Source organism: Penicilliopsis zonata (genome assembly GCF_001890105.1).
Source record: "Penicilliopsis zonata CBS 506.65 unplaced genomic scaffold ASPZOscaffold_14, whole genome shotgun sequence".
Taxonomy (NCBI): domain Eukaryota; kingdom Fungi; phylum Ascomycota; class Eurotiomycetes; order Eurotiales; family Aspergillaceae; genus Penicilliopsis; species Penicilliopsis zonata.
Window position 1 is genome coordinate 177,481 of NW_019208923.1, and position 26,546 is coordinate 204,026.

Here is a 26,546-nt window from a genome sequence, read left to right on the forward strand (position 1 = left end):
TGAATTGTTTTTTTGTCTTTGCTGCCCTCTACAATGTCCCCCTCCCACGAGCCCTCCGACCGTCGCTTCGACCGAGAGGTTGACGACGAATCGCACACTGACTCGGATTCTACCGATGAGGAAGGGTGGGAAGATGTCGAGCCTGATGACGAGAGCCAGCCGGTTGTCGGTCTCTTTTCAGAGACAGTGTACCCGGATGTGCGTGCGATGCTGAGGGAGACCAAGGACAAACACAACTTCGATCTGCGCGGGGTGCAGAAGGAGCTTGGTAGGAAGCAGTCTCTGGAATTAATTTGGCGACGTTTAGAGCCTTGCTGATATCTGATGTGATAGATCTGGACTTCCTCGAATCTATCAAACTGGTGAACTATATCCGCACGCAGATTAAGGCGGGAAACAAGACACCCGATGTCTCGTCCAAGACCCTGTTCGAAGATGACGCGTACCTGAAGCCCGTTCTGGAGGACGATGCTCTCTTGTATAGCTTGGAGGATCTTGACGATCTCGAAGAGACGCCTGCGGCCGGAGAGAACGAGGCGGAGCGTCGAGTCCTGGAGCTGCAGGAAGAACTCGAGCGCCTGCAGAGTCAGTTTTCTGAATATAGAATGGCTGTGCAGAAGTCGATGGAGGAACAGCTGTCCGTGGAAGAGACAAAGCTGGGATCGGCGCCAAAGGGGGCTTCTGACAAGACCAAGAAGAGCGAAGTCGAAGAGGAAGAGTCGGGCTATTTCACCGCGTATGCTTACAATGGTGGGTGTTCCCGTCTGCTCTCTGACTGTTGTCATCGTACCATCCGTACTGACTAGACAGCGATCCACGAATCCATGCTGAAAGATGCCATCCGCACGGATTCCTACCGCGACTTTGTCTACGAAAACAAGCACCTTTTCAAGGACAAGGTCGTCTTGGACGTGGGGTGCGGAACGGGAATTCTGTCCATGTTCTGCGCCAAGGCTGGAGCGAAGCGAGTCATCTCCGTGGACAACTCGAACATCATTGAGAAGGCCCGGGAGATTGTCTATGAAAACGGGTTTGGCGATGTGATAACGTGAGTTGGAGCACTACATCCACACTTTGGATAGCGCCAAAGATCTAGACTGACGACCTGAACTAGCTGCCTGCGCGGGAAGATTGAAGAAGTGGTTCTCCCGGTTCAGCAGGTGGACATCATCATCTCCGAATGGATGGGCTATGGCCTGCTCTTCGAAGCCATGTTCGACTCGGTCATCTACGCGCGCGACCGTTATCTCGCCCCGGGGGGTCTGATGGTCCCCTCTCATGCGACCCTGCGCGTGGCGCCGTATGCCGACCCTGACTTCTTCGCCTCGCACATCTCCTTCTGGGACTCTGTCTACGGCTTCAACATGGCGAGCATGCGCGACAAGATCTACGATGAGGCCCTGGTCCGTGTGATCAAGCCGTCCACGATTGCAGGCAACTCGGATGTCTTCCTGGAACTGCCACTGCACACGATCCGCGTCGATGAGCTGTCCTTCCTCAAGGACTTCCAGGTCACGCTCGGGGAAGACATTGACGCGCTGGACGGCTTCGCGGTCTGGTTCGACATCTTCTTCATGCCTTCGTCCTCGTCCACGGTGGCCCGCGAAGCAACCCCCGCCGATATGAAGAAGAAGGGCTATGTCGCCTTCACCACGGGACCGGACGGCCCCGAAACCCACTGGCAGCAGACCATCCTGCTTTTCGACCGCAGCGTCCGCCAGGGTGTTCCCTTGAAGAAGGGCCAGACGATTAGAGGCCAGCTGGGCTACCAGAAGAAGGAGCCGCAGTCGCGCTCGCTAGACATCACCGTCGACTGGGACGCGTCTGAGGGCGAAAAGGGCTCGCAAAAATGGTCCTTGCAGTAATTGCCGGCATGGACGTTCTACAAAAGTTTCTGAATTTATCTCCTTTTTTTCCGGCAATACCGGGTATAGCGTAGGGGTATATACATCCACCGCAGTATGAGAAAGCAATGCTACTGCTATCCATATCCTTAGATAGAATGGTCTCTCGTATGAAATATAGAAATCATTACAATATGTTATTTGTCGTCTTGTGTGTATCCCTGTGACTCTCTCGCCCGCCGTCACCACTATGGCGATGCGAGCGAGAGCGCGAGTGCTCGTGCCGCCTGTCACTACTATGTCGGTGGTGACGATGGCGATGATGCGAAGAGCGTTTCGAGCTCCTCCGGTGTCTCTCATCATCGTCTTTTTCCTTGTCCAGTGAGGATGCTTCGTCGAGCTTGAAGTTTTCCAGACTGCCGTCCGAGTCGGGTTCTCTTGGCCGTGAGCGCTCCCTTCGCCGTCGATGTTGACGGCTGGAGCGATGCTGGTCTGAATATGCATCTGTCTGGAGCCTTTTCATCTCAATCAGCCGGTCCTCGTTCCATTGCTTTCTTGCTTTCTCGACCGCCTGCAGCTGACGCACTCCTTTTTTCATCGCCGCCAGCGGATCGTTCGAGTCGAGTCGAGCCCTCTCCCTTTCCTTCCGCAGGGGATCTTCGTTCCCCCAGACATCCTTTTCTGACATTGGCTGCGGTGCCTGTCCGCCATGACTAGAGGACGAATACCAGGGGCTCTGACCGACCGATTCTCTGAACCCGGCCGCATTCGAGAACCGCATCGTGTACTGGTCTTCGTACTGGCGTTTCTTCCTGGCCGCTTCAGCCTCAGCCTCAGCATTCTTCTCCACCGGTTTCTGTTTCTGCTGTTGCGCCGCCTCAGACGCAAACAAATTGATGTGTCCCGTGCTGTCCGTCAGCGGAGTGTCCAGATCCTTCTCCCCACGTGTCGTCGTCGTCGTCATCGTCGACGACGACACCATCTGCTCTCGCCTAGCACTCGCTTCGGCGGCATCCTCTCGTGCAAATCGTATATCCCGATCCGTGTCGTCTTCCCCCGCCAACCGTCGCCGCTTCCTAGACCGTCCGATATCATCCCTGTCACGCCTCCTTTCTTGCCGTGTGGACGTCTCCCCAGGAGAAGGAGGGGGAGGAAGAGGAGAAGGCTGTTCACCACGCAGAATCTGAATCCGTCTCTCTGCGTCCTCCTCTTGCATCCGCCGCTCGGCTTCTTCTTCTCGCGCCTTTGCCTGCGCTTCGTCACGGCGCACGCGAGCAATGTTCTCTTGGTTGTAGACGTTCCATGACTTCTTGCCGAGGAGGTGGCTACACACAAACCAGTATTAGCAACTAACAACACATTCGTCGGGTAAAACAGTACTCACAGAGGCATTTTCGCTGCCACAGACAACTCCCTCACGGAATAGTTGCAGCCTGAGTTTGGCCTTGGCTGACCTCAACGTAGATCGACACGCCCCACCAGAGCTGGCACGAGCGGGCTTCTTCTCCAGGCCCTCCACGTTGCACTTGTTCTGGATCTACGTATTCTCACATTCATCAAACCAACTGGGTTGGATTGAAGAAGATCTTGTATTTTACTTCTGGAACACGGTTATCTTCACTGGCTCTGCTGGACTCCCCCTCCCCTCCAGGCCCTCCAGGGAACTCCGCCACCTCAGCGATTTAGCCACCGCGACCAGCGTCCGTCTCACTATAACCCCCCTACTCACCATCAGCCATCGCGTTTAGCTTGCCTCGGTACGTGAAGAACGATGTTTAATCGTAACAACTACCCGTCTGTTCCAAACCCCTTCGGTGGTGGTCGACCAGACGGTGGACGGCCACCCCCACGAGACCCCGCCCAGGGAGCTCCTCCATATCCGAGAAGAGAGGGATACGACAGTAGCCACGGGCCCGGTGCTGGCGCAGCAGGGTATGGAGCTTCTCCGCGCCTACGAGACCATGATGTGCAGATGACTGATGCGTATGGCGATTCAAGGGGTTACGGTGGACGGCCAGGAAACATGCAGATGCCCGCTCGAAAGCCTCCGGGCGGCGGTCAAGTATGGACGCTGCGGCCAGCGAAGAGTCCAGATAACACGTATACATTTGGGAACTTGTAAGCAGTTCGGATGGTTCATTTTTTTTTCTTTTTCTTTCCTGTTGGGATTACTGACTGTGTTGTTAGGGTGGCGGTGTCGACGCAGGACTTCCCCCCGACGCGCGACGGAACCGATCTCCTCCTGCTGGTCAATGACCTCTACGTCTTCTCAGCGCGCCCGTTGGACGGGTTCCCGCCAGGCCAGATGAGCATGTCGGATCCCCAGCGGACGTGGGCGATGGTTGCCTTCACGGATGCGGTCAAGGTGCAGATCTACGATCCATTCAGCCAGGGCGGCCAGGCGTATCTGGGCTCAACGGATATCGAGGTTGGATTCGCGGGGAAGAAACGGGTCGAAACGCCGTACGATCAGGATGAGCTGGGAACCGCAGTGATTAAAGTAAGCTTTTATTAACAAACCGAACTGTTGGTGGAGGAATGGCGTCACTGATTCAAGCATAGAACTTTGAGAACCAGATTTTCGCCCCCGGACAGAAGATCTTGATGGACCACAAAAGCATACCTCTTCTTCTGACAATCAAGACCGTCCAGCGGGTTGATTTGACGACAGAGAAGCCGGATCTTTCTGCTGGGCGAGTCGACACCGAGCCCACTGCGAGAGGAATCATCACCAGACATACTCAAATCAACTTCTTCAAGGATGCTCGCACGGGCATCAATGTCAAGGCTTCCAACCGCAGACCCGCTGCCAATTCCATTATTCAACCGGACTTCAAGTTTGAGGATATGGGCATCGGTGGCCTCGACTCTGAGTTCAGCACTATCTTCCGTCGTGCGTTTGCATCTCGTATCTTCCCCCCGGGCTTGGTTGAGAAGCTGGGAATCCAGCACGTGAAGGGTATCCTGCTCTACGGTCCTCCGGGAACGGGTAAAACGCTGATTGCGCGACAAATCGGCAAAATGTTGAATGCCAGAGAGCCTAAGGTGATCAACGGCCCGGAGGTGTTGAACAAGTACGTGGGTCAGTCGGAAGAGAACGTGCGAAAGCTCTTTGCCGACGCGGAGAAAGAGTACAAGGAGAAAGGCGAAGAAAGTGGGCTTCACATCATCATCTTCGACGAGCTGGATGCCGTCTGCAAGCAGCGTGGCAGTGGTGCGGCCGGGGGGACAGGTGTGGGTGACAGTGTGGTCAACCAGCTGCTGTCGAAGCTAGATGGTGTTGACCAGCTCAACAACATCCTGCTCATCGGTATGACCAACCGCAAGGACATGATTGATGAAGCCTTGCTGCGGCCAGGTCGTCTAGAAGTGCACATGGAGATCTCTCTCCCAGATGAGAAGGGCCGCGCCCAGATTCTCAAGATTCACACGCAGAGGATGCGTGACAACAACGTGATGGATTCAGACGTCGATCTAGGCGAGCTGGCCCTCGAGACGAAGAACTTTTCAGGTGCCGAGATCGCTGGTCTGGTCAAGTCCGCCTCCTCGTTTGCCTTTTCTCGGCATGTCAAGGTGGGCACAATGGCCAACCTCAGTGACGACGTCGTCAACATGAAGGTCAACCGGGCCGATTTCCACCATGCGTTGGACGAAGTCAAGCCGGCGTTTGGTGTGTCCGAGGAAGAGCTATCGACCCGGATCCAGTACGGCATAATCCACTATTCACCCGTCGTCAACGAAATCTTGAGGGAGGGCGAGCTGTTCGTGAAGCAAGTGGGCAGTGCCGACTCGACGCCCGTCTTCTCGGTCCTGCTTCATGGGCCCCCGGGCAGCGGTAAAACGGCGCTGGCAGCTCGTATCGCCATCGACTCGGGCTTCCCCTTTATCAAACTGATCAGCCCAGAGGACATGGTGGGCTTCAGTGAGATGATGAAGGTGCAGCACATTAGCAAGATCTTCGACGACGCATACAAGAGCCGCACAAGTGTCGTGGTTGTTGACAACATCGAGCGCATCATCGACTGGGTCCCGATCGGCCCGCGGTTCAGCAACACCGTGCTGCAGACCCTGATGGTCTTCCTGCGCAAGCAACCGACCAAGGGCCGGCGGCTGCTCATCCTGGCCACCACTACGGAGCGCGCCATCCTCAAGCAGCTTGATTTCTACAACTCGTTTAATTCAGACATCATGGTGCCCAACATCACCTCCTATGACGAACTCCGGTATATCCTCGAGCAGTGCGGTGCCTTCGAGCCCCAGGAGATCGAGCAGGCGCTGCAGGGCATCGGCAGCATCACCGCCGAGGATCGATCCATCGCCGTCGGCGTCAAGAAGATCCTTCTGGGCATCGAAACTGCCAAACAGGACCCAGATAAAGTAGGACGCTTCGTCCGTGTGATCAACCGGGCCATTGAAGAGGAGCATCTCTTCCAATAAGTACCCTAGGTATATAGAAACTAGATATACAAAAAAAATAGTTATTAATCACTTACTACTCTATGACCAGTGTTTGAGAGGATAGGCATTGTTTTATAATAGAAAATAAAAAGATGATATTCCCTATGGCCGATATCTTGAGAACTGTTCATAGAAATCAGTGAATGCCCATCTCTGTGCTTTTCCCCGTGCCTTCTTCACCTTTCTCTCACATCATTCTCTCCCACCCTCCTCCCTCTTCTCTACCCAGTTCATTTCTTTCTACCCTTCTACTGCAACCACCGTCAACCACCTTCAACCATCTGTTGCCGCGTGCAAAAATGGATTCCACCGCGCCCTCTCGCAACCCTCATTTCCCCAGGCGTCGAGGACGGGGCGGCAGAGCAGGACGCCGTGGTAGAGAACGGTCCGTCTCTGCTGAAAACACAGCGAAGAAGGATCCCAGATCTGCCGAGACTACTGGGGGTAACAATGCTGGGTTCAAGATCTTGTCTAGAGTACCTGAGGCGGAACCTGCGACGGCTGATCCTTCTCCTGTGGTCAAGACTGAGAGTGCTCTGGCTGAAGAGCAGTCTGTCCCGATGGCCGAAGTTGAACCCGCCAGTGTGGCCAAGACTGAGAATGTCTCTACAGGTGAACAGAAGCCCGCCTGTGTGACTGAGACTGAGACGACTGTGGTTGAAATCGAACCTGCTTCTGTGGACACTGAGACAGTTACTGAGAAGACTGAACCCGTTTCTGTGACCTCTGGCGAGTCTGTCCCTGTCACTGAAATGGTGTCCTTTGAATTCCATCAAGAGGATATTGTAACTGCCAAAAGCTTGGAAGACGAAAAACCTACTGGCAAGCCTGTTGTCAACATCTGCATCCGCTCTTGCACCCTGAAAGAAGCCTCCGTTGAAGCAGTCGAACCGAGCGAGTCTCCTCAGAATGAAGCTGATAATCAGGCTGCGTCTACCCTTGGTCGAGGCTGTGATAAGGAAGGAGAAGAATCAAACAACCCTAGTGATGAAGATGTTGCTCGCAACGCTCGAAACAATGGACCCAGAAAGAATGGTCTAAGAGTCGCCAAATCTGTCGCTGACATCAGTGCAAAGGGACCTGTTTCTCTTCGCGATGGCGAGCAGATGCCAAAGTCCAACCGTGCTGTTAGCGAGCAGGCTCCCGTGATTACCCCGAAAAATGAGAATTTATGTCAGGTCACTCAAGCCGCTCAAAACAAGAGTGATGACAAGACCCTTCTGAATTCTGGGTCCGATAAGAATCTGAACGCCGAGAAGTCGTCTCCTTTGCAAGCCGTCGAGCCAGCCGTGAAGCCCAGTAAGTACTACTCCAAAGCATAGCATAATGAATATGCTAACCAGTACCTCATCTAGGTTTGAAGAAACCCGAGGAAGAGATTTCGTTTGGCAAATTCAAAGAGACAGACAAAGACAAAACTGCAGAAGACAAGACTGCAAAAGACAAGATTGCCGAAAACAAAACTGTCGAGGAAGAGGCTGTTGAGGAAAGGATTTCCAAAGACAAGACTACCAAAGATAAGGCTACCAGAAACAAGACTATCAAAGAAAAGAGTACCAAAGACAGCCCTGACAAAAAGGCGTTGCCTGAGAAGACCGGGGACAAGGCCAAGGAAATCAAACGCGCCGAGTCTCCTACCAACGAAGATATGGAGAGCATTCTTTGCACACAGTACGCTGCCGGTTACAAGACACCCAGCGGTGCTTTCCTACAGCTGCAGGAGCTTGTGAAGCTGGCAGCCGGTACGACCAAGAATGGCGATGGAGTCAAGTCTTACTTTCTCCCCACCTTCATCGAGGATCCATGGGCTGGTCTCCCTGCCATTAAGACCAAGTGTCTGCGACGGTTCTAGGCGACTTACAGTGTTGTGTGCTGTCAATGAAAGTAAAGACGAGATAGTTATGCGATGGAAACTGCGAGGGAGTGTTCTTTGACTCGATTTATTTCAAGCTCGGTGATAGCCATTAGTCACTCCAGGCGAGGCTTAGATTCACGATGGTGATGTATTTAGCATATCTTAATATTAAAGTCTGGCCCCTGCTGAAACCATTTGTCTTAGTGCAGCTTATAGTACTATATATAGCCGCAAGATTCCATCCTGAGATTGAGCTGGTTCACATTCCACGGATCCAGGATGTGCAAGGGGTGGATAAGACCATACCATACCATGGATCAGGTGTCGGTAAGCTCAGAATCAACGACACAACACTGTATTACGATGAGAAAAAGTCGAAAGATCATGGCTTCATAGCTGAATCAACAGCAGAATATAGGTACTAACTAGCTCATGACTGATTCCATGAGACACAAGCAGACATCCAACCACATAATGACAACAGAAAGCAAAGAATAATCAGACACCCGGTTCGCTGTACAGTTTTCCATCAATAATTAAAAAAAAAAAAGGAATCATGACACATCATTACAAGCAATAAGCCAAGAGAGAAAAGGGGATATCCCAGCAGCGCTTCAATACTCGTCGTCGAACGCATATTTCTTCGATGCCCGGCGATACTCCTCTGGGTGTGCGGTCTCGGCCTTAGCCTTCAACGCGCTGGTTTGGTCAGTTTGATTTCGTTACGTGAAAATACAGACAGAACAATCGCAAAGAGTGAAAAAAACAGCGACGGCCCCGAAACGGTATGCCAAGAAGAGCCAGCGGAGCGGAGCGGAGCGGAAGAGGCAGAAAAATCAGAGGAGAAGCCGACGGAACTCACCTGACGCGCTTCTGCGTCCACTCCAGGTCACGTTTTGTCTCACGTGCAACCTTGAGGCCCTCGGCGAAATTCGCCCGCGCCCCCTTGAGCCGCCGCTGGGCGAGCGCCTGCAGTTCCATGAGCTCACGCTGTTTGGCGTTCATTTGGCCGGAGCTGTGATCGTCAGTCATCAAGAGCTGCCGAAAGTTTAAACGCATCTATCGAGACAGCGGCGGGGGGGGAAGCTCACGCTTGTGCTTGTTTCGCCAGCCCCTTATCCAGCGGCGTCGGGTCGAACGTGTTCTGCAGGCGATCACTCAGGACGTCGACGACATCGATGCCCGAGTACGACAGCGAGCTGGACTCGTACTCGCCGCTCAGGCTTCCCGAAGTGAGACTGTACCCCGAGGTTCGGCTCCCGGCGGTAGTGCTGCTGTCGGAGATCTCGGGAGGCGAGCCGGCCACACGCGAGATGGGATAAAGGCTGGCGGGGACGGGGGCCTTGGAGGGCACATTGATGGGGAGAGCGGCGGGCTGGTAGTATTGACGCTGGGTGGCCATTTTTGATGCAGTTCTGCGGGTGATCAACGGGAGCGAGGTTGATGAGGTGATGCCTGAAGATGTCTGTCAAGAAGGCAAGTGATGATGGCTACCAAGTACAAGTCTGCCCAAGTCCAAGTCTGACAGGTTGATGTTCCGGTGAAAAAGGAAAGAAGGAGAGACGGACTCCATGGCGAAGAAGGAGGAGGTTTTTATATCCCTCCGCGGAGGGTCTTCCATCCGGCGGAATGGTCTAGACGATGGCAAGACGGACAGACGAAGGAGAAGGCGAATCTCTGCCACCCTCTCACATCCCCGTCCCAACCCCCCTCTCCCCTCGTCATGGACTCCGTCTCCTCCCTCGGTGCTGGCTGCCAATTCGCTCCCTCCATGGACTGACCCCGCTCTGGGTCGGAAGGAGGACAGCCATTGTCCCCTAATCCTCCACTAGGACGAGCTTCCGCTTTCCGGCCGGTCAGATAGGATCCCCCCCCCCTTCGAGCAAGCCACCCTGGACACAGTCCGGTGAGGGCAGGTGACAGAAGGAGGGGTGGCTATGGGGAGGAGTGGGTATGGCATACAGAAAAGGAAAAAAAAAAACTTAAATTGCGGCCGTCTCCCCTCCGGGCATTCTCTCTCTGCCCCTTATCTACCCGTGGTGGCCTTGCAGGTTTCGTGCCGCTTTTTGCTCCGAAGCAGGCCGGTCTCATCTCTTGTTTCTCAGGAGGCTGGGTGGCTGGGAGAGCCGGGCAACTATGCTCGTGGGATCACGTTGTTCTGGAAAGGAGAGAAAAAGGGTGGAACACTGGACAGTGAGGCAGAATTGCGTGACTACGAATCTTCTCTAGATCCCCTCCCCTCCCTCCCCTCTTTGACATAGCATTATATAGTGCTGACTGTACTTTTAGTTTCCAGCAACATCATTTATCACTCCTCCACTTCAATCGTGGGTAAGGATGGGCTGTCGTCATGGTCGAGATCACGCCAAGGGAGTGAGGTGAAAGGCTGCCTTATTGCCTAAGGAACGTTAGTTCCGAACCCATGTGTTTCTGCTCGGGCACGATGGGAGGTCCAAATATCGTCATCTCGGTACCAGCTCGGCAGGGGACGGATATCCAGTTCGCGCGGCGCGAGGGAACGAGACCAGCGAGAATGGACGCGCCTGGAATGCTGGCCGTTGAACGTCACGGCAAGCGGTCATCGGGTTCGAAGGTCGTGGGCGTTGGACAGCAGTGCATGGCCCAGGGAGGCTCGAGCAGGAGAAAACAACGCGGAAAAAAAAATCCAGAAAAAATTGACCAAAGAGGGAGAAGGGAAAGAGCGAATTCAAGGGCCGGAAAAAGAGAAAAATAGAGGAAGAAAAGAAAGAGAAAAAAAAAATCAAAGCCCGCAAGGCGAATGGGAAAACCGCAAGTCCAGGAAAATCCCACGACTTTCAGGCAGCGTTCAGGCAGGTATGGAGATGAACGAACGAGGCAGCGGCTGGCGAAGAAAAGGGAAAAAAAAGGGCAAAAAAAAAGGGCTGTGCAACGCTGAGAAGCCCAGCCTGAACACGTGCAAGAAAGAAAGAAAGAAAGAAAGAAAGAAAGAGAAAGAGAGAGAGAGAGAGAGAGAGAGAGAATCCTGGGGATCTATCTGCTTTTTCGCCTGGCCGGCTGCGGCTGTCATTGCTCGTCCGCACCGAGCGTCTTGCATGAGGTGTCTTGACTTGAACTTTTCTCTAGCGGGTGGATTGTCTGGGCATCGCGATCGAGAACAAAACAATGAGCAGACCGAAGAGCATACACTACTTTTCCAAAGGAATCTCGTCATACTACATAATGTGGGCTTGTCTCTACGGAGTACCTAGCGATAACCACGGTGACAGGATCTTCCATTTACAGAACACTCGTATCTAGGTACAGAGTACTGAGCTATGAGCAGATCGCCTATACTTATATCCGAGTTTAGCAGGGGATTGATGCTGGATGTTGTACGGAGTATTCAGGTCGGTTCACCGCCACAATATCGACAGGAAGTCTCCATTTCCATATCGGACTCACTCTATACTCGATTATTAAAATGTACATTATCTAAACCGACCAGTTCATAATGGCATCCGCCTGGTATCTTAGATAGCAGAAACAAAAGAAGAAGAAGAAGAAGAAGAAGAAGAGACAAAATATATAACGCCATTCTGATCGCTCAACCGCGGACACCAAGGGGAATTTGTGTCCAAAGAGATGAGTAAGGAAAGGGTATCAAGAAGTTATCTATGATGATGGAGACGGTCTCGAAGGAGGACCAACGGCCTGGCGGGGTCGAGCAGCTCCATCATCATCCTCCCCAGCTCGGTATGCTTGATCGGCTTGGTCACGTAGTCGTTGAAGCCCGCGCGGGCGGCGTTCTCGATCTGCTCCGTCATTGCGTTGGCGGAGAGCGCCATGATGGGGATGTGCGGGTAATGGTTGTGCGACTCCCAGGCGCGGATCTCTCGGACGGTCTCGTACCCGTTTTTGACGGGCATTTGGATGTCACACTGCGCGATTAGAACATGGGCCATTACGTATAATAAGAGGAGAGGAGAGGAGAGGAGAGGAGAGGAGAGGAGAGAAGAGGAGAGCTTACGATGATCAGAGAGTAGTAGCCCGGGTCCTTGGAGAAGACCATCTCGAGACACTCTTGCCCGTTGGTTGCCGTTTCGGCCATCACCTTGATCTTGTCGAGGAATTTCAACATGACCTGTCAATCAGTCAACTGTGCATTGAATTGGGGGGCGCAAGTGTGGAGTTCTACCATCCTGTTGGTTTCGTCATCTTCGACAAGTAAAATGCGGTAACCCTTGTTCCCGATCATCTCTTTCACCATCTTAGACACGGTCTTGAAGTTATTGTTGATTTCGCGCGCCATGTCCTGGTTGCGGTCCTTGCTCAGCTCGCGCCGATTATCCGGATCGAAGATGGTGGCAAACGCCGACGGCTTGACGGGTTTGGGAACGGTGTGGACGGCGCGCCCTGTGGCCGAGAGCTCGGCCAGCCGGTCCGCGATCTGTTTCTTCTGGTACAGGTCCGCGATGATGACCACTGTCGCGACCTGGCCCTGCGCGACGACATACTGGATCACATCGGCCACGTCGTCGGCTTCGGGCAGGTTGAGGACCAGGTGGGTGATGGCCGGGCTGATGTTGGCGGTCACCATCTCGCGCCAGTCTTCCAGTTCGGGCAGCGACAGGATCTGCGATGGGATCTCGTGCGGCACTACCTGCTCGATGTGCTGTTTGATTGCCTCGCGTGTGTGGTCTAGCGGCGAGAGGATGAGGATGGAGTACGAGTCGCGCGGAGGGTTGGACCGTAGTGCCGGCACAGAAGAAGGTGGGCCTATCGCCAGCTTTGCAGCAGCGGGCTGCAGCTCTGGCGTGGGGAGTGCCGACGACAGCGACGACCGCTCCGAGACCGTCTGGAACACGGATCGGAGTGAGGGTTCCGACGCCGTCGAGGGTGGGAAAAACGGCGACTCTAGACCGGGCGAGAGATCCTCGCCCTGGCGAAAGCCAGGTGATTTGAAAGGCAACGGATCGGGAACGCGTGAGGATGTAGCAGCAGCAGCAGCGGCGGCAGCCTCTGGCGGCGGCGGGGCGTCCACCTTGACATAAAAAGAAAACTTGGCGCCCTGGCCCTTGCGGCTGCTAGGGGTGAGTTTACCGCCGTGCATTTCGACGAGCTGTTTGGAGAGAAAGAGGCCGAGGCCACTGCCTGCGTGCTGCGGGGAGCCGTTCTCACCCAACTGGCTGAAGCGTTGCATGAGACGCGAGGCCTCGGAGGAGCTAAAGCCTTTACCGGTGTCGACGACGTCAAAGTGCAGCAGGATCTCGGACGGGTTCAGGTGGATGGATGGGTCGTGGTAGACGGAGCAGTGGGTGTAGATCTCGCCCTGGGAGGTGAACTTGACGGCGTTGCCGACGAGGTTGATCAGGACCTGACGGATGCGGAAGCGGTCGCCGACGACCATGGCGGGGACGTCGAGGTCGACGAGATAGTTGATCTCGAGGCCCTTGTCGATGGCGCGCGACGAGATGGTGTCGATGACGTCCTCGACGACCGACCGCACGTGGAACCACGAGTTGACCATGGTCATCTTGCCGGCCTCGACGCGCGAGACGTCGAGGATGTTGTCGACCAGCTCGCGCAGATTGGTCGAGCTGTTCTGGATCGTGTCGAGCATGCGCCGCTGGTCCGTGTCCAGCTGCGTGTCCAGGATGAAGGGTATGGTGCCCAGGATGCCGTTGAGCGGCGTGCGGATCTCGTGCGACATGTTACTGAAGAACTTGGTCTTGGACTCCATCTCCTTGTTCAGCTGCTGCATCGCTTTGTTCAGCTCCCGCTCCAGCAGCTTGCGGTCGTTGATATCCGTGCACGTCCCGTACCACGACGCCTCGCCCGTCCCGAAGCTGCTCGTTTCCACCTTCACCACCCGCACCAGGTGCCACCGGAAATCACCCCCCTTGGACCGCAGCCGGATCTCGATCGAATAGAACACCCGGCCGTTCTCGTCCTTTTGCACCGAGACCAACCCGCGCCGCACCAGCTCATTCAGGGCGGGCGTCACTCCGTGTTGTAGCGGGCTGGTAGTAGTAGTAGTAGTAGTAGTAGCAGTAGTAGTGGCAGTAGTAGTAGTAGTAGTAGTAGTAGTAGGAGTATCAGTCAATAACACCTGGGTGGTGGTGCCGGTACTATCCGTCGGAGAAACCGACGACTTGTAAAGCTGCAGTGAGAGCAGATCGCACTTGTCAATGTCATCCGGGTGGACATGTTTGGCAAAGCCAAGGTTGACGGCCTCCTGCAGGTCCTGCCCGGTGTACAGACGCCACTGTTCGTTGACGAAGATCAAGCCGCGGTATTCGGCCGCTTCGAAGACGATCTGCGGAACAGAGTTGGAGAAGGCGCGATACTTGGCGTCAATGGCGAACGTTTCGCGCTCCTGCGCCGCCTTGAGCTCCGTGATATGCTGCTCGTGGATGTCCAAGAAGGAGCCGATCCAATACAGCACCTCGCCCGTAGCGGAGAGTAACGGGTTGGCCCGGAAGATGAACCAGCGGTACGCGGACTCATCGTTGAACCGTTTGACACGCACCCGCTCGGTGAACTGCGAGCCAGTCCGCAGCGCGTTCTCCCAGCCTCGCGACACTTGGTCTCGCTCGCTCGCGTGCAGGTTCTGCCAGGGGTCCCGGAGCTTGGGCTCCTGCGGCTGGCTGCGTCGATACGAGTCAAACTTGGTATTCGTCCAGATCACTTCCCCGCTCTGCGGCTTGGCTAGGAAGAGATGCAGAGGAACCGAATTGAGCATCAGCTGGGCGACGGTATCCGGAAACGGTCGATTAAGCTCGCGGGACAACTGCGAATAGATCGAGGTGGCTGACGCCTGTCGGGAGGATGATCCTTGGTGTGGTTGTTGCTGCTGCTGCTGCTGCTGCTGCTGCTGCTGTTGTTGCTGTTGTTGTTGTTGTTGCTGCTGCTGTAGTACTAGTGGTTGATGCAGTTGTGTAGGTGACATCACCCAGGATTTCATCTCCTGGCCTGGTGAGGCCACAATAAGACCTGGATCGTGAGCGACCGAGTCATCGGTGGCGGCTAGTCTGGTCCAGAGCCTCCCTCCCGGTGAAGAAGGAGTGGAAGAGGAGACGAGGTAGGGTTTAGATCGCGAGAGACGGTTCCGCGCATGAGGGTGTGCGGGTTCATTCCCTGGTCTATTGTTGTTGTTGTTGTTGTTGTTGTTGTTGTTGTTGTTGCTGCTGGTGCTGCTGCTCTGGGTGACATGGAAATAACTGTCCACGGCATCAAAGGCATGTTTGGAGGTCAGGGTGGTAACCGCTGCAGCACTTGCCGGTGCAACTGTTGTGGTGGTGACATTGGGAGATTCGAGAGGGCGATGATGATGGGAGCTGCCGACGAATGACCCGCTGGTGAAGAAATCCACGCTTGGGGTACCAAAGGAGGAGAGGGAGGGGCTGAAACGAACGGAGGTGGAGGACTTGTCGTCGGGGCTGGAGAAGCTGGCACGGGCGGAGAGCGAGTGGTCATCGCCGAGGGTAGAGCTGACATGGCCGCTGAGACCAGCGACGAGCTCCAATTCGCTACTTTCGTCGGAGAAGGTGCCTCCCAAACCAAGCAGGTGGCCGTAGCGGGGGGCTTCGAGACGGGAGGCGGCGGCCAGCTGGCGTTCCAGATGGGAGTACCGCTGGGCCAGGCCGAAGGAGACGGTCAGATGCGGCATGAGGAATTCGAGGGATTGGCGGATATTCGCCGGGTACGGGATGATGGAGGAGAGGATGGAGATGATGGCCATGGGGAAGCGGAGCGGCAGCATCGTCGCTGTGGGAGGGCCGGAGAAGGGATCTGGCGATGGGGTGGCATGAAGCAGAGGGATATGGACCAGCGACTTGGCGTGATCGACGCCGATGGCCTGCAACGGCTCCAGGTTGGCGTAGTCGTGGAGCGGGGGGTGTTTGGAGAAGGCGCTCTCGTCGACGGTATGGCTATTGAAAAACGGGTTATGATCGGCCTGGGCGCGGGGCGCAGGAGATGGTGCAGGAGACTGGGACCAGGGAGACGGAGGGATCTGCTCATATTCGTCGTAAAGCTCGGCAGTGGTGGTGGACGTTCGCAGCGACGATGGGCCGAGGGGGACTGACGGCGGCGGCGGCGGCGGCGGTGGCAGCGCTGTGCGAGTCGAGATGGATCGGGATCGAGCGACGCGGGTCGAGAGCAGTTTGGGCTGGACCGTGGTGGCCATGACCGGCGGTTCATGGTCGGGCGTCACTTGAAGCTTGTCGTCGGGAGTCTGAACGGGTAGGGTATCCTGGTTGTTCTTCTTGTGGGCATGAGTGGTGGATGTCCTGACATGGTCCTGCGAGTACTCGCGGGTGAGGATGACGGGTCTGAGGCGTCCAAACAGCTTGACGACGCCCGTCCGCTTGATTAACGGATCTGGCTCAACCTCGAGCGGGCGAGGAATGGAGAAGACGGCGTGTCGGACGGCATCTGGTGAGGAAGAAGAAGAAGAAGAAGAAGAAGAAGAAGAAGTAGAAGCGGGAGTATCGTCTGCCTCCTGGTGACGCGACTCGGCGAATTCTGTCGAGGAGGTATCAGACGAGTCCTTGGGTCTCAAGGGGCGCGGCCAGCCAGTCTGGCTCTCCTGTGCTTTCTGCCCGAAGCCTGCAAACGAGTGACGGGATGGCAGCGGAGGACGCCTGGGGGATCCCGATGTCGACGCCTGCAGGGGGGGCGGCCTACTGCTCGGGCCCTGGGTGGGTGTACTTTTGGCCAAGGAGTCCGTCGGCGGCGGTTCATCGTAGCATCTCTCCGGGACGGAATGGTTGAAGACAGCCTTCTGCCCCCACGGGACGTTCTCCAGGTCGGTGGCATCTCCCGGGACGGCCAGCGAGACCCTCTCGGCTCCGTAGTGGATTCGAAGGATACGCACGACGGCCGCCCACCACGCCTCGAGCCCCGATTCGGCATTCAGCTGGAGGGCGAGGTCATAGAGGTTGGGAGTCGGGTATAGAGGGTCCTCAGCGACGGGTTTGGCGTCTGGCGGGAGGAAACCGTGGGAAAGGGGGGGGTGTCGCGCCATCGGAGGATCCGTTCCTATCGCCACGCCTGCTCCTGGCGATGCTGCCGGTGGCAGCACCGTCCCAGCCTTGAGTTTGTCGGAGGGAAAGGTCAGCTTGAAGCGGTTGGGCATCCCGACGGCCGGGGCGGGCGGCAGCGGCAGTTGCTGCTGCTGCTGTTGTACCCTGGGAAACGGATAGGACGGAGTCTGATGGACGGGCTGGTCGGGAGATATGGCTCGAAGAGTCCCCCCCGAAACAGTCGAGTCAGAGTTGGTCGAGACAGGGAGACTGTTGTTGCTGTCTGGTACGGGCGGCAGCGGCGGCGGCGGCGGCGGCGGCGAGACGGGGTGGGTGGAGGAGGGTTTCTTGACGCTGGCATTATCAACGAGGGGATTGGAGAGATGGTGAGACTGCTGCTGCTGGTAGACTAACAGCTCTTCCATCTGCCTCCGGAGAGCCTGGAGGGTCTGCACGCTGGTTGCCTGGTCGCCAGGCGGCGGCGGCGGCGGCGGCTTCTTTCCCGCGTCATCGTCGGCAGTAGTGACGGGCTCTGGCTCTGGTGACGACGAGGGCCGTGGCGAGGTCGCCATACTCCCGCAGACAAGCTCACCCATGCGTACGGGCGAAGCAGAGGGGCAGGGGGAACGAAAGGACGCAGCAGGGAGGAGGCTACTCGAGGGCGAGACCGACTCCAGGGGAGCGGACGGGGGCGGACATCGCTCAGGCGGAGGAGGAGGGGGGGAAGGAGTGATGCGGTCGGAGGAGGCTCGGGACGGGCGGCGAAGGAGGGAGAAAGGAGTGGAGGGAAGCGACGGCGAGGTGGACAGGAGGCAGAGTCGAAGCAGCGACTCGACAGACGATGGGATGGCGATGGCGGCTGGCGATGGAGGTTGGAGACGGCGCAGGCTCTGCAGAGAGGGAGGTTTGGTGTGCCATGACGTCGTGCTGAGTCAGCGTGGAAGCGAGGATCCTTGCTCTATTCTTATTCTATTCTATTCTTATTCTATTCTATTCAGTTTATCTTTTGTTTTTCTCATTGAGATTATTCAAGCAAGAAGTAAAGCTATTGGAGTGATCGTTATCGAGTTGATTACTGTATAATACTTGGTACTCATAGTATACTCATAATACTAATAGAATATAATCCTATAATCCTATATAATACTAATATGCCGAGTCATCTATATCTAGTAAGGTAGAGGAGGAAAGACTATACTGAACAGTGAACAGAACCAGTAAATCATCTATATCTCCTTGAGATTACAAATAATACCAAGTGAGGTACACTACTGTTGCCTATATTGCAGAACTAACTGACTACCTACTATTAGACATCTCAATATACATTATAACAATACAGCAATACATAAATACATAGGTATGTTAGTAGTGTGTTAATGTATGTATTGACGTATTGATTGTGGCAGGTTGCCAGGTATTATAATACATCATGTGACGTGGATCAGCGTCTAACCTAATACAGAATAGCCCATTCTAACTAAATATAGTAAGCTCATCCCCACCGTACTAACTCCATCCGGCTAGTCCTCTACCCGTCGTGCTGACTCAGCTTAGTCATCCACGTGCCCAGACCTCGTCTTCTTCTCCTTCTCCCTCTCGCACCTTCTGCTGTTTTCCCTCCCAAGAGAAAGAGTCGCTCGACTCGCCCAGCGCTTCGTCTGTTTCTCTGCCGGCCTCATCGGGGACGTGCTGCTGCTCATCTCCTCTCATCTCGAAACAGGCTGCCATTCTCGCTGTTCCAACCCGGTGAGCGTCTGCGTCTGCGTCTGCGTCTCCCCCTCGACTCCTATCTCAGCACGTCGAAACCCCTCCGTTTGCGGCCCACGCGGAAGCTGACCACCACCATCTCTGCCAGGGGAAATCTCATCGTATCCATGGCACTCTGCTAGCCTCTCTGCACCCTGGCTCTTGACTTCTGTCATACCCGTTCTTTTGCCATGCCCGCCATGGACGACGACTCGCACATCCTCGGCGAGGACCTGCCGCTGCCGCCCGCACGCCTGTTTGAGCGCCTCGCCCAGCTGCCTGGCTACACCTGGGATCAGATCCAGGAGCCCTTCCATTCCACCTACTCGCACTGGCACGTCTTTGGTCTCCGCCATTCGCCAGACTCCGATGCCTCGACCCCGGCGGCCACCGCCTCCTCGCGGCCCTCCAGTCTCGCCGCCCGCCAGTCGTCGTCGTCGTCGCCGCGCACCGAGTCGCGCCCGTGCTTCAGGCATCACTGGCGCAGCAGTCTGAGCGAGTCCGGCAGCGACCTGTCGCTGCCTCGTCTCGACTACGACCAGGTCTGGATGCCCGTCATCGCCCGTGTCTCCGCCCACGTCGTCCGTCTCGAGCGTGAGTTCCATATGATCCGCACCATCGTCCAGACCGCCGACCCGGAGTGCAACCACACCCCTCGCCCGCTCGATCTCATCCGTCTGCCGCGAGACTCGGATGACGCCGGCCCCTTGCTCGTCGCCATCTTCGAGTCGCCGGGCCCGGACATGCTGCGTGATCTCGTCGCCTTTGGGCCCGCCGCCTTCTTCTTCCCTTCCTCCTCCTCCGCCTCCTCCTCCTCCCGTGTCAGCAGCGCCCACACCAGCGTCCAGTCCACCCCCGGCGAGCAGATCTCCCTGCCGCTCTTCCTCGACTTCGCCATCGGCGCCTGTGACTGCCTCGAGATCCTCCACTACGGCCTCAAGACCGTCCATGGTGAGATCCGCGGCGATGCCTTCCACTTTGCCCGCGACACCGGCCAGGTCCGCCTGATCAGCACCGGCAATGGCGCCCGCTCCTTTGACAATGCCCTCAGCGAGGGCTGGTCCACCCTCTCGCGCGAGCTGGGCGCCAAGAACAAGCTGCAGTTCATCGCCCCCGAGCAGACCGGCCGCATGCCCACCGAGCCCGACAGTCGCACCGACATCTACGCCCTCGGCATCCTCTTCTGGATCCTGCTCGTCGGCCGCCCCGCCTTTGACGGCCACGACCCCGTCGAGGTCGTCCAGAACGTCTTGGCCAAGAAGCTGGCTCCCGTCTCGACAAAACGCATGGATGTCCCCGACGCCATCTCCGCCGTCATCCAGAAGATGACCCGCCGCTCCGTCGGGGACCGCTACCACACCATCTCCGCCGTCAAGCGCGATCTCGCCGACATCGCCCAGCTCCTCGGCGACGCCAACCGCGAGGCCTTGCAAGCCTTCCAGGTCGCCCAGCATGACGTCTCCTCCTTCTTCACCCTGCCCACCCGCCTCTTCGGCCGCCGCGACGAACAGGATCGTATCCTCGCCATCGTCGACTCCGTCCACCAACGCCAGCAGACCGCCGCCGCCGCCGCCTACGCCGCCCAGAAGATCTCCGCCTCCTCCCCGGCCCCCCTAGGCCTCTACGGCCTCGCCTCCATCTCCTCCGCCTCCGAGGGCCGCGTCGACAGCCCCGCCGGCGAGTTCGCCTCCGCCTCCAGCGATTCCGGCTCACTCCATCATCATTCTACCTCGCGCACCAACTCCATCGGCACCGCTCCCAGCCATCAGTTGGCCATCACCATCCCCCTCCCCACCACCACCACCACTGCCTCCTCCGTCACCTCCGCCGCTCAGGATTCCCTCTACAGTGCCGAATCCTCCCTCTCCACCCAACGTCCCCCTTCCTACACCTTGAACAAGGTCCGCAGCACCAGCTCCTGGGACACCGCCACCGCGGATCGTGAGAGTTACCTCTCCACCCCGAGCAGCAGCACTCCCGGTCACCTGGACCCGGCCGGCCTCCACGGTCTTCCCTCCCGCCGCCGTACCGTCACCGCCCGCAAGTTCCGTCACAACGGCATCTGTGAGGTCATCGCCATCACCGGTGCCCCGGGCATCGGCAAGACCGACCTGATCAACCGCGTCCAACCTGCCATCCGCAAACTCGGCTACATCGCCGTCGCCCGCCTGGACCGGGCCCGCCGGATCCCCTTTGAACCCTTTGCCAAGATCCTGGCCAGCCTGTTACGCCAGATCTTCTCCGAACGTGATGTCACCACAGAGTATCATCATACCCTTCGCACCGCCCTGCGTCCGCTCTGGCCCAAGCTCCATCGCGTCTTAGAATTACCCGAACAATTACTCGCCTCCGTCTGTAGCGATAACAACAACAACAACAACAACAACAACACCACAACCAACAGCAATGGCAATAGCAATGGGAATGGCAATAGCAAGGAACCCTCACCCCGATGGCCCATTGCACATCATTTACATCGCAGAGAGGGGTTGGGATCTGTCGGTCGGTCGATGCTGCCAGGCCCCGATCACGGCCAGAGTTCGGTCGACTTCTTCCTCTCCAACGCTGCCTCGAAGAACCTGCGTCTGATGGAAACTTTCCTTGACATCCTCCGCACCCTCTGCCAGTTTAAACTGATCTGTCTGTGCATTGATGACGTGCACTACGCCGACGATGAAACCCTCGAGCTCGTCAACAACATTGTCAAGGCGAAGCTCCCCTGCGTCTTGATCCTCACCTGCCGTCGCGACGAGCTCGTTCACGAGGACATCCAATCGTTTTTCGACAACACCGACCGACCCAACTGTACTCGTCTCGTACTCAACACGCTCAAGGAAGACGAGACCATGCAGTTCGTCGCCGCCACCATGCATCAGGATCCAAATCCCTCGTTGACCCCCCTGACCGCCGTCATCCAGGAGAAGAGTCTCGGAAACCCGTTTTACATCCGCATGATGCTCGAGACTTGCTACAATAAAAACTGCGTCTGGTACTCCTGGAAAAACTCCCGCTGGGAGTTCGACCTTGACCGCATCTTCACCGAGTTCGTGGCCCCAACCTACGGGGAAGGCCTCGGTCTCTCCTTCCTCACCCGCCGTCTCCAAGAGCTACCCCCGGTCGCTCGTTCCATCATGATCTGGGGCACCCTCCTGGGCAGTCCATTCTCCTTTGCCCTGGTCGAACGCTTGCTCACCAGCGAATTCCTCTACTCCACCGGCGACGACGACGACGACGACGTCATTGACGTGACCTGTCCGCAGATGCTCACTCTCATCCGGCAATCCGAAGCCGACGTCGTGATGGGACTCCAGTTGCTTGTCCAGGCGTACGTCCTCGTCCCCGGTGAGACGGATGATGAATTCAAATTCGCCAACGATCGGTTCACCCAGGCCGTGGCCGATCTGCGCGAATGTCATAATGTGGAAAAGATGCATTTCATCATCGCCCAGACGATGATGAAGTATTACCATGATGGCCGCAGCCGCTATTCAATGGCTCGCCACATCGCCCTGGCGGCGCAGATCATCCGTGCGCGTGTCGTTCACCGCAAGGATTATCGAACCGCCCTCTGGGATGCAGCGCAGACGGCAGCGCAATCTGGTGCACGCCCCACGGCCCTCTGGTATTTCCGACATTGTCTCGCTCTACTACAGGATGATCCCTGGAATGGTGGTGGTGGTGGTGGTGGTGGTGGTGGTGTCGATGTGGACTACGACGAGACGTTACGGTTGCATATAGCCGCGGCGGAGACGATGTGGCTTCAGGGCCACCATCGCGAGGCTCTCAATTTACTCGATGAGGTCCAAATCCATGGCAAGACGGCCGAGTGCAAGGCCCAGGCATGGGTCGTGCAAGCCAGGATCCATGTGCAGACGGGAAACCCCCAGCGCGCCATGCAGTGCTTGACGACCTCGCTGGACGAACTTGGGGTCCCCCTCGGCGACCCGAAGACGTGGGAGGAGTGCGACGCCATGTTCCGGACGATCAAGGCTCACTTTGAAAAGTGTGACGTGGAGACGGTGCTGCAGATGCCTTGCACCACGGATCGCACGCTGACAACCATCGGCAATGTGCTGGCCGCCGCCGTCGCGCTCCTCTTCTGGGACGACCCGTTGACCTACTACCGCATGGCGGTCGAGATCATGAAGGTGCACATCTATCGGGGGGGGCTCGGTCACATCTGCATCGGGCGCCCGCACCTGGCCATGATGGCCTTTTCCCGGTTTCATGATCTTGACCTCGGCATCCGCCTCAGCGACTTCTCCGCGGCCATCCTCGAGCGGTGCCCCCCCGCGGAGCGAGGGGTCGGGCCCGCTCTGCAGTTCTTGTTTGTCGACCATCTGCGCGTGCCCCTCGCCCCGGCGCTACCCCGACTGGAGCATGTCTTGGAATCCTCGCCCTTGCTGCAGACGGACCCTTATGCGCTCCTGTTTGCCCTGACGTCGATGGCGCTCGCCCGCCTGGCCCTCGGCCACGACATGCTGCAGATCGAGACCTTTTGCAACGACGGCCCAGAGGAGATCCCGGACTGGACCAGTGATGTCCGCGGGGGCACGGCTCTGCTGGCCATCCGTCAGGTCGCCCGCGCCATGCAGGGCAAGACCGCCTGGCATGACCCGCACGGGGTCATGTCGGACCAGCACCACCGCACGGACGAGTACCTCGCCTTCCTGTACACCCATTCGTGCACGTCGGAGCGGCCCCGCGACATCTATCAGGCCTTCAGCATGATCCCCCTCTTCGCCTACGGCCACTATTCCCACATCATCGCCTTGGGTGCGCAGATGGACGAGACCATTATCTACCTCTGGACCCTCCGCTGCCGCTACTCCTTCTACTTTTACATGGCTCTCTCCCACCTGGTGTTGCACTTTGAGAACCCGGCCCAGTCAAATTTAGAACAAAATCTCGACCGTGTGCTGGCGTACAAGGCCGAGGTCGACTTTGCGCGCAGCGCTTGCGACGTCAACTACGGCATGTGGTCGCTGCTGCTCGAAGCCCTGCTGTCCGAGTACCACCGCGAGTACGACACGGCAACCTGCACCCTGGAGGCAGCCATCGACCACTGCCAGCTGCACGGCTGGCCTTTCGAAGAGGCCCTCGCCCTCGAGCTGCATGCCGAATACCTGATCCGCCGCGGCGCCAAGAGGGCGGCGCGCTCCATCACCCAGTCCGCCATCGCGGCCTGGGCGTCCATCGGCGCGAATGGCAAGGTGCAGCAGCTGTCGGAGAAACACGAATGGCTCCTCCGGACGGCCACCACGTCCAAGGCGGTCGATGCGGCCTGCCAGACCGTCGATTCGCTCCTGGCCATCAACCGCTCCTCCACGGGGGGGGCCGGGCCGGACCATTTGGTGGGTCTCGCCTCGGGTTCGGTCATCGTTGAAGACGACCGGAAACATCGCTGGATTGAACAGAACGGGGCGACCCTGGAAGAACGTTCGTTGGATATCTCCAGCGTTGGGCTGGACATCATCGACCTGTCCAGCATTCTGGAGTCGAGCCAGGTGATGTCGTCGGAGCTGCAGATTGACAAGCTTCTCCTCAAGATGATCGAGATCATTATCGAGTCCTGCAACGGCTCGGACTTTGCCGTCATCGCCCGCCGGTTTGAGAACACCGGGTTCGCGGTTGCCGCCGCCGGCGACGTGGAGATGGGCCAAAAGTCGTGGGTCGACGGTCTCCCGTTTGCTGAGCTTGGGGAAAAGATGGCGCAGCAGATCTCGCACTACGTGCTGCGCACGCGCGAGGAGGTGTTTGTGCACAACGTCCTCGAGGACGAGCGGTTTGCCAACGTCAGCGAAGCCTACCAGGCGCGATACCCGCTCGGGCGGTCCGTCATCGCCTTGCCCATCTTGCAGGCCGACCACCTGGTCGGGGTGATTCATATCGAGGGCAAGCCCAACTCCTTCACGCAGCGCAACGTGGTCGTCTTGCATCTGCTGTGCAACCAGATCGGCATCTCGCTCTCCAACGCCTCGCTGTTTCACGAGGTGCGCAAGGTAAGTGCGTTCAACGCCTCGATGATCGAAGCCCAGAAGAAGGCCCTGGCCCAAGCGCGCGAGGCCGAACAGAAGGCCAAGGTCGCCGAGGCCGAAGCCAAGCACAACGTCAAGTTGAAGGAAGACGCCGCCAAGGCCAAGTCGATCTTCCTGGCCAACATCTCGCATGATCTGCGCACGCCCATGAACGGGGTCATCGGCCTCTCCGAGTTGCTCAAGAAGACCAATCTGAGCAAGGAGCAGGACGAATACGTCGAGTCGATCCGCGTCTGTGCCGACACGCTGCTGACCCTCATCAACGACATCCTCGACTTCTCCAAGTTGGAGGCGGGCAAGATGAAAATCTCCACCGTGCCGTTGAACATTCGAGAGACCATATCCGAGGTTGTCCGGGCGCTGCGCTACACCCACCGTGACCGCGGCCTGGAAACCATCGAGGATCTCGACAAGGTCCCACCGGACCTGGTGGTCATGGGCGATCCCGTGCGTCTGCATCAGATCTTCATGAACCTACTCAGCAACAGCTACAAGTTCACTCCAAAGGGTTCCGTGACGGTCAAGGCCAAGATCTCTCGCGAGGGTAAGAGCCGGGTGCGTCTGGAATGCTCTGTGTCGGACACGGGGATCGGTATCCCCGAGGAGCAGAAATCCCGGCTCTTCCGGCCCTTTTCGCAGGCCGATAGCTCCACGGCCCGCTCGTACGGCGGCAGCGGACTAGGCTTGAGTATCTGCAAGGCCATCATCGAGGATGTCCTCGGGGGGGCCATCTGGCTGGAGTCGACGCCCGGCGTGGGGACCACGGTCACGTTCCACCTGGCGTTCAGCAAGGCGCCCAAGGAGACCATTGTCAAGGCGCCTTGGTCGCAAAACTTTCACAAGATCGACAGTAGCAGTGGTGGTGGTGGTGGAAACGGCACAGCAACCGCAACAGCAACAGCAACAGCAACATCAGCAGCAGCAGCAGCAGCAGCAGCAGCAGCACCCAAGCCGTTGGTGGTGCGGGACTTGTCAATGACCCCCCGGGATCAGATCAGGGTGTGCATCGCCGAAGACAACCCGATCAACCAGAAGATCGCGGTCAAGTTCGTCCACGGGCTGGGTCTCCAGTGTGAGGCGTACAGCGATGGACGGCAGGCGGTCGATGCCCTGCGGCTGCGGGCGCACGAAGGCAATCCGTTCCACGTGGTGCTGATGGACGTGCAGATGCCCACGCTGGACGGGTACAATGCCACGCGCGAGATCCGCCGCGACCCCGACCCGGACGTGAATCAGGTGCTGGTGATCGCCATGACGGCCAGCGCTATCGAGGGGGATCGCGAGAAGTGCCTTGAAGCCGGCATGAACAATTACCTGCCCAAGCCGGTCCGGTCGACCATCCTCAGCGAAATGCTCGACAAGTATCTCGAGCCGGCGCCTTCGTACTCCAAGCTGGCGATCCGCAAGAAGACCCGCGGTAGCATCAGCCATGATCTTGCCACGGGCACGGGCACGGGGACGGGGACAGGGACGCCTGGCAGTATGTCCCCGTCCTCATCGCCGAGTCCGTCCATCGTTCTCGCGCCTGGTGATGACGATAAACAGGTTCATCTGCGATCGACGCCCTTGGGCTCGTTTACTCTTTCGGAGACGCATTGACATTTTGATTAGCATA

General features: G+C 57.3%; 8 protein-coding genes across 8 annotated transcripts; 5 read left to right on the forward strand and 3 right to left on the reverse strand.

Moving 5' to 3' along the window:
• Nucleotides 1–33: 33 nt before the first annotated feature.
• ASPZODRAFT_144840 (hypothetical protein) lies at nt 34–1,865 on the forward strand (the record flags this gene model as incomplete). Its single annotated transcript, XM_022725045.1, has 4 exons — nt 34–268; nt 334–750; nt 811–1,048; nt 1,115–1,865. The coding sequence occupies 4 exons, from the start codon at nt 34–36 to the stop codon at nt 1,863–1,865; spliced, it is 1,641 nt and encodes a 546-aa protein (XP_022578779.1).
• Nucleotides 1,866–2,031: 166 nt separating this feature from the next.
• Nucleotides 2,032–3,236, reverse strand: ASPZODRAFT_168566 (hypothetical protein; the record flags this gene model as incomplete). Its single annotated transcript, XM_022726869.1, has 2 exons — nt 2,032–3,169; nt 3,229–3,236. 2 exons carry the CDS (start codon nt 3,234–3,236, stop codon nt 2,032–2,034), a joined length of 1,146 nt encoding a protein of 381 aa, XP_022578780.1.
• A 245-nt stretch (nt 3,237–3,481) lies between these two features.
• On the forward strand, nt 3,482–6,282 carry ASPZODRAFT_135066 (hypothetical protein; the record flags this gene model as incomplete). The annotated part of the gene is made up of 4 exons (XM_022723696.1): nt 3,482–3,601; nt 3,843–3,962; nt 4,032–4,344; nt 4,407–6,282. The coding sequence occupies exons 2-4, from the start codon at nt 3,868–3,870 to the stop codon at nt 6,279–6,281; spliced, it is 2,283 nt and encodes a 760-aa protein (XP_022578781.1). The 5' UTR covers nt 3,482–3,601; nt 3,843–3,867.
• An 81-nt stretch (nt 6,283–6,363) lies between these two features.
• ASPZODRAFT_758118 (hypothetical protein) lies at nt 6,364–8,530 on the forward strand. The gene is made up of 3 exons (XM_022730052.1): nt 6,364–7,601; nt 7,658–8,305; nt 8,362–8,530. Exons 1-2 carry the CDS (start codon nt 6,446–6,448, stop codon nt 8,152–8,154), a joined length of 1,653 nt encoding a protein of 550 aa, XP_022578782.1. The 5' UTR covers nt 6,364–6,445; the 3' UTR covers nt 8,155–8,305; nt 8,362–8,530.
• Nucleotides 8,531–8,676: 146 nt separating this feature from the next.
• On the reverse strand, nt 8,677–10,044 carry ASPZODRAFT_135067 (hypothetical protein). The gene is made up of 3 exons (XM_022723697.1): nt 9,249–10,044; nt 9,020–9,172; nt 8,677–8,856 (listed from the first exon to the last, which is right to left on the reverse strand). The coding sequence occupies exons 1-3, from the start codon at nt 9,557–9,559 to the stop codon at nt 8,772–8,774; spliced, it is 549 nt and encodes a 182-aa protein (XP_022578783.1). The 5' UTR covers nt 9,560–10,044; the 3' UTR covers nt 8,677–8,771.
• Nucleotides 9,964–11,587, forward strand: ASPZODRAFT_759067 (hypothetical protein). Its single transcript, XM_022730053.1, has 3 exons — nt 9,964–10,365; nt 10,447–10,510; nt 10,561–11,587. Exons 1-3 carry the CDS (start codon nt 10,294–10,296, stop codon nt 11,385–11,387), a joined length of 963 nt encoding a protein of 320 aa, XP_022578784.1. The 5' UTR covers nt 9,964–10,293; the 3' UTR covers nt 11,388–11,587.
• Nucleotides 11,588–11,786: 199 nt separating this feature from the next.
• Nucleotides 11,787–18,875, reverse strand: ASPZODRAFT_18471 (hypothetical protein; the record flags this gene model as incomplete). Its single annotated transcript, XM_022727225.1, has 4 exons — nt 11,787–12,056; nt 12,146–12,259; nt 12,314–18,034; nt 18,750–18,875. 4 exons carry the CDS (start codon nt 18,873–18,875, stop codon nt 11,787–11,789), a joined length of 6,231 nt encoding a protein of 2,076 aa, XP_022578785.1.
• ASPZODRAFT_160906 (hypothetical protein) lies at nt 18,771–26,530 on the forward strand (the record flags this gene model as incomplete). The annotated part of the gene is made up of 2 exons (XM_022726490.1): nt 18,771–26,403; nt 26,437–26,530. The coding sequence occupies exons 1-2, from the start codon at nt 19,085–19,087 to the stop codon at nt 26,528–26,530; spliced, it is 7,413 nt and encodes a 2,470-aa protein (XP_022578786.1). The 5' UTR covers nt 18,771–19,084.
• Nucleotides 26,531–26,546: the final 16 nt, after the last annotated feature.